The sequence below is a fragment of the Anoplophora glabripennis genome, unplaced genomic scaffold (genome assembly GCF_000390285.2).
Source record: "Anoplophora glabripennis isolate ALB-LARVAE unplaced genomic scaffold, Agla_2.0 scaffold991, whole genome shotgun sequence".
Taxonomy (NCBI): Eukaryota; Metazoa; Arthropoda; class Insecta; order Coleoptera; family Cerambycidae; genus Anoplophora; species Anoplophora glabripennis.
Window position 1 is genome coordinate 1 of NW_019417070.1, and position 11,993 is coordinate 11,993.

At 32.3% G+C, this 11,993-nt stretch overlaps 1 protein-coding gene across 1 annotated transcript; it reads left to right on the forward strand.

The window, feature by feature from the left end:
* The first annotated feature begins 944 nt into the window (after positions 1-944).
* LOC108915360 (serine/threonine-protein phosphatase 5) lies at positions 945-11,672 on the forward strand. The gene is made up of 9 exons (XM_018721380.1): positions 945-1,264; positions 1,406-1,647; positions 2,248-2,395; positions 2,453-2,574; positions 2,670-2,940; positions 3,005-3,147; positions 6,114-6,421; positions 11,120-11,201; positions 11,377-11,672. Exons 1-9 carry the CDS (start codon positions 1,171-1,173, stop codon positions 11,434-11,436), a joined length of 1,470 nt encoding a protein of 489 aa, XP_018576896.1. The 5' UTR covers positions 945-1,170; the 3' UTR covers positions 11,437-11,672.
* Positions 11,673-11,993: the final 321 nt, after the last annotated feature.

The following is an 11,993-nucleotide window of genomic DNA, read 5'->3' on the forward strand; positions in this document are numbered from 1 at the left end:
CCCCTGCCCGCTAACCTTTTCTGTTTCAGAGACAGCCAGGATCAAGAAACGAAGACAACGACACACACACACACACATACACACACCCCATACCCTCCTTTCCCCTCCCCTCCCGCGCTAGCCTAAGGGCCACCTTAGCAAAGCGCATCCCAGGCTGCATAAGCCGCACTGCCCTACCCAACCATACCACACATAAACATGACACTACTCCCGGGGTTTACACAGACGAGCCGGCGAAGCAAGAAAAGAGCCAGAAGAAAGGGCCCTAGCCGGCGGGGCTCAGCCAGGACAAAAGGAGGTCCCACAAAGCGCCTACACCGGTCGCATTTGCGGTCGGGGTAGACGACGGATGGGGCCCACCTAAGAAGGCTGTCCAGGCCTACACGAGAAGAGGCAGGATAAAGAGGGATAATCCCCCTCGATCCCAAATCATTGAGGCCAATTTCTAGCCATGGAATAATGGCGCGCGCGAAATAAGGCACTATAAAAACTATTTGGAATATTATAGCTACAACAATTCAAATATTATTGTCCTGTAATTAGGCCAGTAATGTAATAAACCCTTTTACATACATACACTACTGGAAAAAATGAAATTTTTCTGTCTTTTGGTCTCTATATTATTTTTATAAAGTCTTTGAATACGGCCCAACAGAAAAAAGGGATAAGGAATCGAGTATAGCTAGCTGATTGGTTGAATAAAATGTAGCGCGCTGCTGTCGAAATTCTGTGAACGAAGCTTAAGCCCTTACTAGCTCCATCTCTCTCGCACACGTCTGAGCGATTGCCGTTTATATAGTCGAAATGACAGTTGGGCGAGTCCAGTAGTTTATAAGGTCTATGGAAAAATTACTTATTATTTTGTCAAAACACGTCACTGGCGGCGCACGCACACTTCTAGTGACAATTGCGGAACAGCGCCTAAAATCGTTACACATCTCTACTGTATCAGTTCAGAGTAACTCTGTACTGCTAATAGCTTCTATATCTGCGAAATCGGAAGGCCCCCTGAATTCAATTACCAACTGATGATTTTGGAGCATGGCATGGCGAGTTTATTAAAAAATTATAATATCCCTAACGTTCTAATTTTTTTTATCTTGATGAGCGATGGTTAGTAAATTGTGAAAAGATTTTATTTAGTAAGTAATTAATTATAATAACAAAATAATGAGTGCAGAAACCCAAAATATTCAAGTTGTATCTTCTGAAGATATTGAAAAAGCCGAACAACTTAAGTCGGATGCAAATGAATATTTTAAAAGTAAGTTGTATAGGAATATAAAAATCAAAGAAAATTATTAGACTTGAACTCTTCTCCAGCAATGAATATTTTATTATACAAAGTTTTAGAAAACCTGTTGTCGGAGTAATTAACATATCTAACCTAATTGTCTGTTTTCAGAACAAGATTATAATGCTGCAATTGATTTATATTCTAAAGCAATTGAGAAAAATCCGAATGTATCAATATATTATGCTAACCGTAGCTTTGCCTATTTAAAAACTGAATGTTTTGGATATGCGTTGACAGATGCTTCAAAAGCAGTAGAACTTGATAAAACTTACGTCAAAGGCTACTACCGAAGGGCAGCCGCTCATATGTCATTGGGAAAATTCAAGGAGGCCCTTAAGGATTATGAATATGTAAGTTGCATAATATTGATTGCTTAGTAATAATTTAATAATGGCAATTTTAAATGTGGATAGACAGTCATTTATGACAAACTTGAATCAAAATTTCTTCTAATTAAAAGATCCCTTATTTATAGTGCATGTGGTCTGCATAATAACAAGTGAAAGGTGCATTTTCAATTACCTGTTTAACATTTGTAAACGTAAACGTAGCACATTAAACAGCTGAAGCTTTTAGTTTTAAGCAGTTATTAAATGTAGTCGTAGTTGGAAAATTTGATCATTACTGTAGTTCCTTATTGAAATGATCCTGTAGTTTAAGCGATCCATTTAATAAATAGAAAAAAGATTAGAAAATTTGTGATCTAAATTTATATTACATAATTTTCCTTAAATGTATCGGACAATTAACTGCATGCCACTAACACACGTTGAAATAAAAATATATAATTTTAAATACCTACTTGTAGGTTTTAGTTGAAAAATCAAACTATATATTTTAAATCAGCTATACACACCATTAAGTGTGCTGTTGAATAAAATTTGTTGAAGTAACATTTATATCACTGTATACATGCTTTATACTCAATTCACACTAATTTTTTTTTATAGGTAACTAAGGTTCGACCCAGTGATAAAGATGCTAAATTAAAATTTACAGAATGCAATAAAATAGTCAAGAAAATTGCATTTGAAAAAGCAATTTCTGTTGAAGACAATAAAAAAAATATTGCGGATAGTATAAATTTAGATGCTATGAGTAAGAAATATTTTGTGGGTTAATATCTTTGTACACATAACTAAATTTAATTTTTAGCTATTGAAAATGAATATACTGGCCCTGAACTGGAAGATGGCAAGGTAACTCTAAAATTCATGAAAGATCTAATGGAATTGTACAAAAAACAAGGAAAACTACATCGGAAATATGCCTACAAGGTAACCACCAATCTTACTTTAAAAATTGCCTATTTAACTATTTCATTTGTCATATTGATATTTAAAAGAGTATGAAAATGTTTAATTTATTTTAGATACTGTTAGATATTAAAGCGTATTTCATGAAACAACCATCTTTAATAGACGTATCTATAGGAGATGACGAGAAATTTACGGTGTGTGGTGATATTCATGGTCAGTTTTTTGATCTTATGAATATATTTGAATTAAATGGCCTTCCTTCTGAGACTAATCCATATTTATTCAATGGAGATTTTGTTGACAGAGGGTCTTTTTCTGTAGAATGTATATTTACACTTTTTGGTTTCAAGTTATTATATCCGAATAAATTCTTTATGTCGAGAGGTAATAAAGGACTTTTTGTAGGTATTAAATGTAATACAATAAGACAATAGTTTTTATCTTTTAGGCAATCATGAAAGTGCTACAATGAACCAAATGTATGGGTTTGATGGGGAAGTCAAATCCAAATATACAGCTCAAATGGCCGATTTGTTTACAGAAGTATACAATTGGCTTCCTTTGGCACATTGTTTAAATAAAAGGGTGTTGGTGAGTTGATCAATGCATAAAATAGGTATAAGGAATTAATCAATAATTATTAATAAAATTATAATTTTTAAATCGGTCAGGAATACCTAGAGTATTGTAAGGTGAAAACAACGACTGTGTGAGTAAATATGACAAATCTATCAAATTATTATTTTGTTAAGTATGTAAAATACTGTGTGCTTTCCAAAAATGCGAAAATAATTGTATTAAACATATATAACTCATTGTTAACATTATTATTATTTAAAGTATTGTCCATCGCTAGCCACTACTTTTCTGGCAGCATATGGATTCTTCGTTCAAAGAACAATTCATCTTTTGATGCTATCCACCAATCAATCTAATTTTTTGTATATTCATAAGATTGCTTAGTCAGTCCATGTTCCATCGGAACAAGTAGTAATCTGATGGAGCAATATCTGGTGAATATGGTGGGTGGGTTAAAAATTTTCCATTTCAGCGTTTGCAAGTTTTCAATGCACTGCTCAAATGCATCAATTGTGTTCGGTAGTGTTCACCAGTGATGGTTTCATTTGGTTGAAGCAGCTCATAGTACAGAACACCAAGCTGGTCCCACCAAATACAGACCATGAATATTCGACCTTGCCGTCGATGTTAATATATAATTTTCTCCATTTTTCCTTCCTACTTACATTTTGGTTAATGGTTAGAGTAAATTAATGGTAAAACTTTAACAGTCTGGATGAGTAACAGCAAAAAGGAAATAAAATTAGTTTGCTAATAATGGAGTCGGTAAGAAATGATTAAAAAATCTCATTAAGAAAAATAAATACGGAATTGGGAGTATGCATATCACATATTCAGAGAATTTTGAGTGACTAAAAAATAAAACCTTTTTAACCAGTTTTTATACACAAGCTTGAAGGAAGAGTTTCCGCTTGTTAATCAGAGTGATATAATTGGAGAACATATGAAACGTTCTTTTTGCAAACACATATTTTGCTCTCATAAATCAATATAATAAATAGGGTTGTGTCGAATCAAAATTATCAGTACTGGACAGAGGAAAATCTGCGTTTCAAAATAATAAGAATAGTGGAATCTTAAACTAGTATAGTAGGTTCCTATTCCCTTAACTCAAACTGAGAGTTGGATTTGGAAGTTGCAGAAAATTTGGAAAAAGATTCAAATTATACTTCCAACAGAATGGCTCCTCTGCATATAATGCAGTCTGCTTTAGAGAATGACTAGATAAGTAGTTCCCTGGAAAATGGATAGGAACTATTGGATTTTATAATCTTTTTGATGGGGATACTTAAAAGAAAAAGTGTACAAGTGTGATTTATGAGGCAATGTGGCAGTGGCGGCTCGCCAGGTGACGCAAGTAATGCACCGCTTCACCTAAAATTTCCGTTTGGTTATGCAATTTAAAATTATTTTTTATTTCATATAAATTTTATAATTTAGGTATAATTCTCTATTGAAAATGTATTATGTTTGTTTGTTTTATAAGCAGAAATAAACAGAATAGTTGCACGGTGAATGCCTTCTAAAAAAACATTGCTTTCGTTGAGTGCGAACATCAACTTCATACCATACAACGTATAGTATAAGCAAGTGACGTAGATCGAAATCAGTCTGTATTCCGTTTCTCTTTGTATCGGTTGTCATGGCGACCAACACGTAAGTAAAGTACGGCGTGGGGGAACGAGTGACACAGAAATTTAAGCAGCATTGTCATTATCCATCGCCTGCCTTTAACTTTAAACAGTTTATACGATATGTCGCCTAGTGCACGATTATAACGGTTCTTTGTTAATATTGGTTTTGTGTCAATAATTGTAGAAATGTTTCATATGAATGATCCAGTATGTATTTTATTGGAAACGCCATTTTCCAGGTAGAAAATTGAGGACAAAAAGGATTTTTTAAATTGCAAGAGACCTGTGCCTTCTCTCGATGTGGAAAAAAGGGAGAAGTCAAAAGACAAAGTGTATGTTCGGATGTTTCAGAATTCGGAGTATAAGTGGTTGTGTGGAAGTGTTTATTTAAAAAAACTTTTCTGTATACCGTGTTTAATTGTGGGTGTATAGTCGGGCGTATCGAATAAGGATTTAACAATTTTGGGAACATCACGCGAGGCTGTCATAATCACGAAGCTTCTTTGGAACATATACGGTGTGCGTTAATGTTCACAGAAGTCCACGAGCAGAACTAATATTTCTATTTTTTATAAAATTTAAATGAAAATCCTTCTTGCGAATGTCAGTTTTTCGATAATGCAAATGCAACTAAAAATTTCCAGATTCATTTAAAGCCGCTTGACCTTGAAAATTTGAAAATTTTTGCTTGCGGCGCTTTTTTTTCCTATTTAGTCAATCAATAAATATGCTAATGTTACAAGTCGCCACTGCAATGGGGACATATTTAAAAACAAAATCAGAGAAGCGGTGTAAATTGTTACGCCGGAATGATTCAGGCAGTTTACGGGAAGTTCAGAAGAAGAGCAGAAAAACGTGTTGAAGTCAGTAGAGAATATCTTGCATAAATTTTATTTATTTATTTAGACTACCTTGTTTCTAGTATAGCAGTCATCTTTGAGTCCTATAAAATAAATTAAATGAATCTGTGAGTCCGGTTGCTCTTTATTTTCCCAAGGCCACCCATGATAAATGTTTCCATTTACTCGTAACGGTATTCCGAAAAGAATTAAAAAAGTGCGTTTTATAAAGTTCAAACAAATATATTGATATATATTTGAATTCTGCTTAGTATTAAGAAGTTTTATTAATATTTTTTTGTATCTCTTCAAATTACATTTTACTTTAGATGTGTTTTTAGGTTTTCCAGTTTTTTGAACACCCTTCACAAGTTTTTGAAATTATAAACCTATTTATCAAAATTTCAAAACAAGCAAAAATTTTTATAGAGCGACTATCGAAAAATGGAAAATAAATAAATAATTAAAATCTTTAGCATTTGCTTTCAACATATTCTTTTCTTAGGTAATGCATGGTGGTCTATTTTCTCGAGACGACGTTACCTTAGAAGAAATTAGAAAAACTGAAAGGAATAGACAGCCGCCAGAGGACGGTCCGATGTGTGAATTGCTATGGTCAGACCCGCAACCGCAGCCCGGAAGAGCGCCAAGCAAAAGAGGAGTTGGTTGTCAGTTTGGACCGGATGTCACTAAGAAATTTTTGGATTTGAACAAACTAGATTATGTCATTAGAAGTCATGAAGTAAAAAATGAAGGATATGAGGTTGCTCATGATGGAAAATGTATAACTGTATTTTCAGCTCCCAATTATTGGTAAGAGACACTATTTAAACATATCTTTTTACTTATATTTTAGAAATTGTATTTCACATCTTTGTATCAGTCATTGAATGGACCTTTTTCACTAGTTCCCACTTCGCTTTTAATTAGTAATTAATTAATAACACATCATTAAAGGAGTGTTAAATCATTATTTCCCTTGCCCACTAGAGAAAAAGAATCAAATAAATGTACCGTTGTCAGCACTGCCACATTGAAAGGGGTCATCAATTCAAGTGTTGATGTTAAAATTGGTTTTTCCCAACCAGACATATCCGACTCGGAAAATAAACAATTCTTCACCACACAGTAATTGCTATTACACATCATACAAGTTTACGTGTCGAAAAACAGTGTTCTTGTTATCAAAACAATATGATATAGTGATTATTGTGTCTTGAAGAAATATCTGTTTTCTGAGTGAGACATTTCTGGTTAGGCAAAACTAAATTTATAAAATCAACATTTTGACTAATCCTTTTGACCTAATAGACCGTGAGCTAGCGCACATGGGTGTGGCATCATCGAAAAATGTCTGACATTTTGAGGTCTGAAAAAGGTAAGTTAGTTAATGAAAATAAATGTGGTTTTAAGGGCCGACCCGTGTTCGAAAATTTGGAAAATTAATTTCCTTTTGCATAAAATAATTAGTTTTTCACTCCTCTTAAAGTGTCTGGCAGTTGATGCAAAAATAAACATTAATAAGTACCTAACAATTTTCAAATGCCAGACAGTTTTAAATAGCCGAAAGGGTGAACCTGCAAGAAAAAAAAAAATTCATCTTTTACTTTTTGTCTGTCAATCGAAACAATGAAAATTTTTGATATGAAAGTGATAAAAATAAATTGCTAGACGGTTTCCAATGTTCGGAGTCGAGTATCTCTGCGGAAGATTTTGTGAAAATTTTTAACATTTTTCAGTAATCTTAATGTACAAAAAAAGAGGGCCATTGTGTTTGCGGTATTATCAAATGTTATTAATTTTTCAACGTCAGACAAATTGGTCGGTTCGAAAATTTATAAATAAGTAAAAAAGGCGTGAAAAAATTTATAAAAATTTCAATAATTTATTTTTGTCTGGCATTTTGCATTCCAATTAGATGTGCACGTATAAACACAACATACAAATGCCAGACGAGTTGAGCTGTTCGAAAATGTATAAATGAATTAAAAAGACAAAAAAATTAACGAAAACTTGGTTTTCTAATTTAAACGATTTATTTTTGTCTGGCATTTTGCATTTCTATTGAAAATACATATTTATACTTCATGTTAAAACGCCAGACAAGTTGGATTGTTCGAAAATTTAAATAAAAATTAAATTAAATTAAATTGTGTCTTTTTTTTGGCTGGCAATTCGTTTTTTAATAAAAAATACATTTACAAACTCAAATTAAAACTGCCAGACAAGTTAGGCTGTTCAAAAATATATAAATAAATAAACAAAGTTGTAAAAAAATACAATTTCTCATTTTTTTTCGACTCCCTTTATATTATAAATTGTAATTACACGGGAAACATACTCAAGATACTATTTCCGACATAAAATTTCCTACTGAATCTGATGCTGTCAACGAAAGTGACTTACGTAGCCAAGAAAAGCTGGAAAAAAGGAAAAAGCTCAGTAAATTTTAAAAAATCACATTTTAAGGGCTCACATATAGCTGAGCACCTAGAAGTAGGGTTATGTTTAAGATTTTTTTTCGTGTATAAAATTGCATTTTTTTAAAAAACCATAATAAACATTTTGAAGTATGACATTTATTATAAATTGTGTGAAAATTGGGTTCGAAAATTTTGAATGGTAAAAAAATTGCAGCCGTTTTCCGGGGTGTGTTTTTTTCGAGAGCGTTCGCGGTACCAGACGTGCCTCCGCCATTTCTTATCTGAAAAAAAAAAAAAAAATTATTTTCTCAAAGTAGATAGACAGAACTAGTACTTATCGAGCCGGAATTTGCGAATTCAATTTTTTCGGGTCATGGCAGTCATTTGCATAAAATTGGCGGTTTTTCGCCTTAAAATTGTTGAGTAATTATAAGAAAAAAAAAAAAACTATGTAAAATATCGAAAAAAGGGCTCGATAAGTACTAGATTATTGTGTGAAGCATAACTTTGAAAAATTTGATCCCGATCGGTTCAGTAGTTGCGGAGATATTTCTGGTACCGATTTTGAAAATACTGTTTCGAGTAAAACGCGTTTAAAGTTTTGCTTCCACTTTACAATGGAATAACTGGTTTATTTTTAAACTTACATGAAATCATCGATTCCTGGGCCATATGACGGATCTTCTCTAGACTTGTCGGAACTTGTCGGAACATGCTCTTGCTATATGTATAAAGGACGATAAATACGTAGAATCCAACAGGGGCGAGAACACCCAAATCGTGTAGTGTAGACGTAGACTAGAGCCAAACAGATGACAAAGGCCGCGTCTACCTGCGCCGGACCGTTATTCGTTGCTTACCAGGACAGTTACGAAACGCTATAACTTCGTCATTACTGCGAATTTCTTTATGAAATTTTCAGGGTAGACACTCGAAGGACAGTACTTTCAAATGAGCACCTTTTTGAAAAATGATTTTCCCAATTTACCCAGGTATATGTGAGCCCTTAAATCATTTTTGAATATGAAAATAAAATTGCAGGAATATGTTATTCAAAACATGAACTTCAAATAAATAAAAAGTGCTTATTACAAGATATTACAATTAATTGAAAATACACTTACAAACTCAAATTTTCTTTTGTCTGGCACAATTTTTCCATTTTCCAATTTGTCTGGCAAATTTTTTGTGACAAGAAAAATGGGTATTAATTTTAAGTACCCGAGATACCAGACAAATAGTGATCACTGAAAAATGTTAAAAATGTTGACATAATTTTCCACAGAGAAACTTGACTCCGAACATTGGAAACCGTCTGGCAATTTATTTTTATCATTTTCGTAACAAAAATTTTCATTGTTTCCATTGCCAAACAAAAATTAAACAATTAATTTTTTTTTTCTTCATGCAAGTTCACCCTTATGAACCACCCTTTCGGCTATTTAAAACCTTCTGGCATTTGAAAATTGTTAGGTACTTATTAATGTCTATTTTTGCATCAACTGCCAGACACTTTAAGATGAGTGAAAACTTGAAAATTAATTTTCCAAATTTTCGAACACGGGTCGGCCTTTAAAACCACCCCTATATTCATTAACTAACTAACCTTTTTCATACCTCAAAATGGCAGACATTTTTAGATGATGCCACACCCATGTGCGCTAGCTCAGGGTCTATAAAGTATTGTTTATTATTGTTTTATTTCCTTTCAGTGTGGCTTAAATACACACATCAAATAAAGAAAAGTAACAGAAAATGCCCTAAATAAATAATTACAGACAATATGCTGATAGTAGGTTCGCGTTTTGCTTTGAATTTATGGTTGTATTCACATTCTACTGATACACAAGCATTTTGTTGAATTTTTTAAAAGAGATCCGTATTTTAATAACGGTCAGTGACATCACTCGCTGTTTGATTGAGGGACTATTTGGTGCATGAAAAATATGTTTCATTGAGCAATGCTGTTAATTTAATACAAAATTGAATTTGGTGAAAAAGGTCCATTATCTTGATAACATTAATTAATGGGGTAGTTGCACATTTTTTTATTCTTCTCTTATTAAATTCATTTCGTCATAAAAAGTCAATTGCCACATAAATTTTAAATTTTTAATTAATAGTTTCCATATAAAAAAATATAGAAATTCAAAATAATTCTCTATGCAAAAAACGCAGTCTTAAACAAAGGCGGCTGACTCTTACGTCATGATCCGGTATCGGTCCAAAGCAAATGAGTCTCGGTAATCTGTGTAGTTCTGTGTTCTGTAGTTTGTCTCACTCTTACTCATTTATGTTTATGAAATCTACATGTGCCAGATAGATTTTATATTATTTACTTTTACTTAACACCATATTGTTCATTATTTTAAAAACGGTACATGGCTACAGAAGCTGGATTTGTCCAAGAGCAATCTGATAATTTGCCAAAAATTGATGTATCAATGTTTGCATAATCCTCACAGATGTGTAAAATAGATTTAACACCAACACCATTTCTTCATTTTCTCATCCTTTGGTATATTAAATAATTTGTTGGGGACAGTTATTGTTGTGGTTACTATAATATTTATGTTCAGACACTGTTATGTCTTTCATGTTCTTGTGTTGTAATTCTGATCCTGAAGCCGCCATGCATTAAAGCTGCTTGGGTAGATATTGTGAAAGTGTTTGTAGAATATGAAAATTAATTAAACTTGTCTTTAAATTTATACACTAAAACTAACTACTCAAAACTACTCAGAATTCAATGCGAACACAAACTAAATCAACACAAGATTAAATGACAGCAATGCAATGACAGCGCCATCCTCCCGCGTCTTGACAGTCTTCACTCATATACCGGATCCTAACGTCACAAATTGCTTCACCAATTAGAGACCGTTTTCGCCCACCTAATTATATTCAATATTTCAATAATTAATTACATATTAATAGTTAAGTTTAAAGTGGTTTTACATATAGAAACATACTTTTATAATAATTTCTGCACTTTAAATAAATTTTGCTTCAAAAGAAAATTTGATGCAACTTCCTCATTGTAATTATTATAAAAACAATGTTTGATATCGTATTTGTATTTTTGTAGTGATACTATGGGTAATAAAGGTGCATTTATAACCTTAAATGGGAAAGATATGTTACCAAAGTTCACTACTTATGAAGCGGTGGTAAGTACATATATATTAAAAATTTTCTGCACTTAATGACAAATCGTCTTAAAATTTTCAGTTTTAATTAGAGAAGTATGATTGATTTTCTAATCTTTGTTCTTAACATATGAATATAGAAATATCGCTGTTTGATATATTGACATTATTTATATAAATATTTTATCTTTTTCAGCCACATCCGAATGTTAAACCAATGGCATACGCAAACTCCCTACTAAGTCTAATGTGCTAGTACCTGCCTTTTTGTAGTTAATTTTATAGATTTTCTAATAATTTAATTTTGTAAAATCCTCAATAGATCATGTATAGGCATTTTAATTACTTTTGCTTTATACGTAGTTGAACTACAATATTATTATGTAATTAATTATAGGTAATTCTACAGTTTTTTGTTATTGTTATATTTTTTTGCGTCGTCTACATAAATGAAATCATCTGTAGGACCATTAAACAAGATGTTTATTTTTATTGCTTTTATTTTGTTAAAACGTTAATTGAATGATTGCTAGTAGTGGTGGCTCCTATAAGTGACACGACTTTCGTCATATTAAATTGAGAACATTAATACTTTAGGTAATTTTAATAGGTATTTATCACAATTTAGTAATAAGCAAATCTTTACCTAAGAAAAAAACATCTTTAAAGCAGTAATATATTAATATTTGAATTAAGTATAAAATATTTATAGATATATTAACAATATGTCGGTTCCCATACATTCGCATTTTTCATCCTCCTTTCTTTTTTTTAAGGTATGTAATCCATAATATACAAGCTAGTTCGGGATTA

Coding starts and splice junctions, on each gene's coding strand:
- LOC108915360 (XM_018721380.1), top strand. CDS start 1,171: ATGAGTGCAGAAACCCAAAATATTCAAGTTGTATCTTCTGAAGATATT. Junction 2,575..2,669: donor ATCGGAAATATGCCTACAAG/GTAACCACCAAT, acceptor AATTTATTTTAG/ATACTGTTAGATATTAAAGC. Junction 6,422..11,119: donor TTTTCAGCTCCCAATTATTG/GTAAGAGACACT, acceptor GTATTTTTGTAG/TGATACTATGGGTAATAAAG.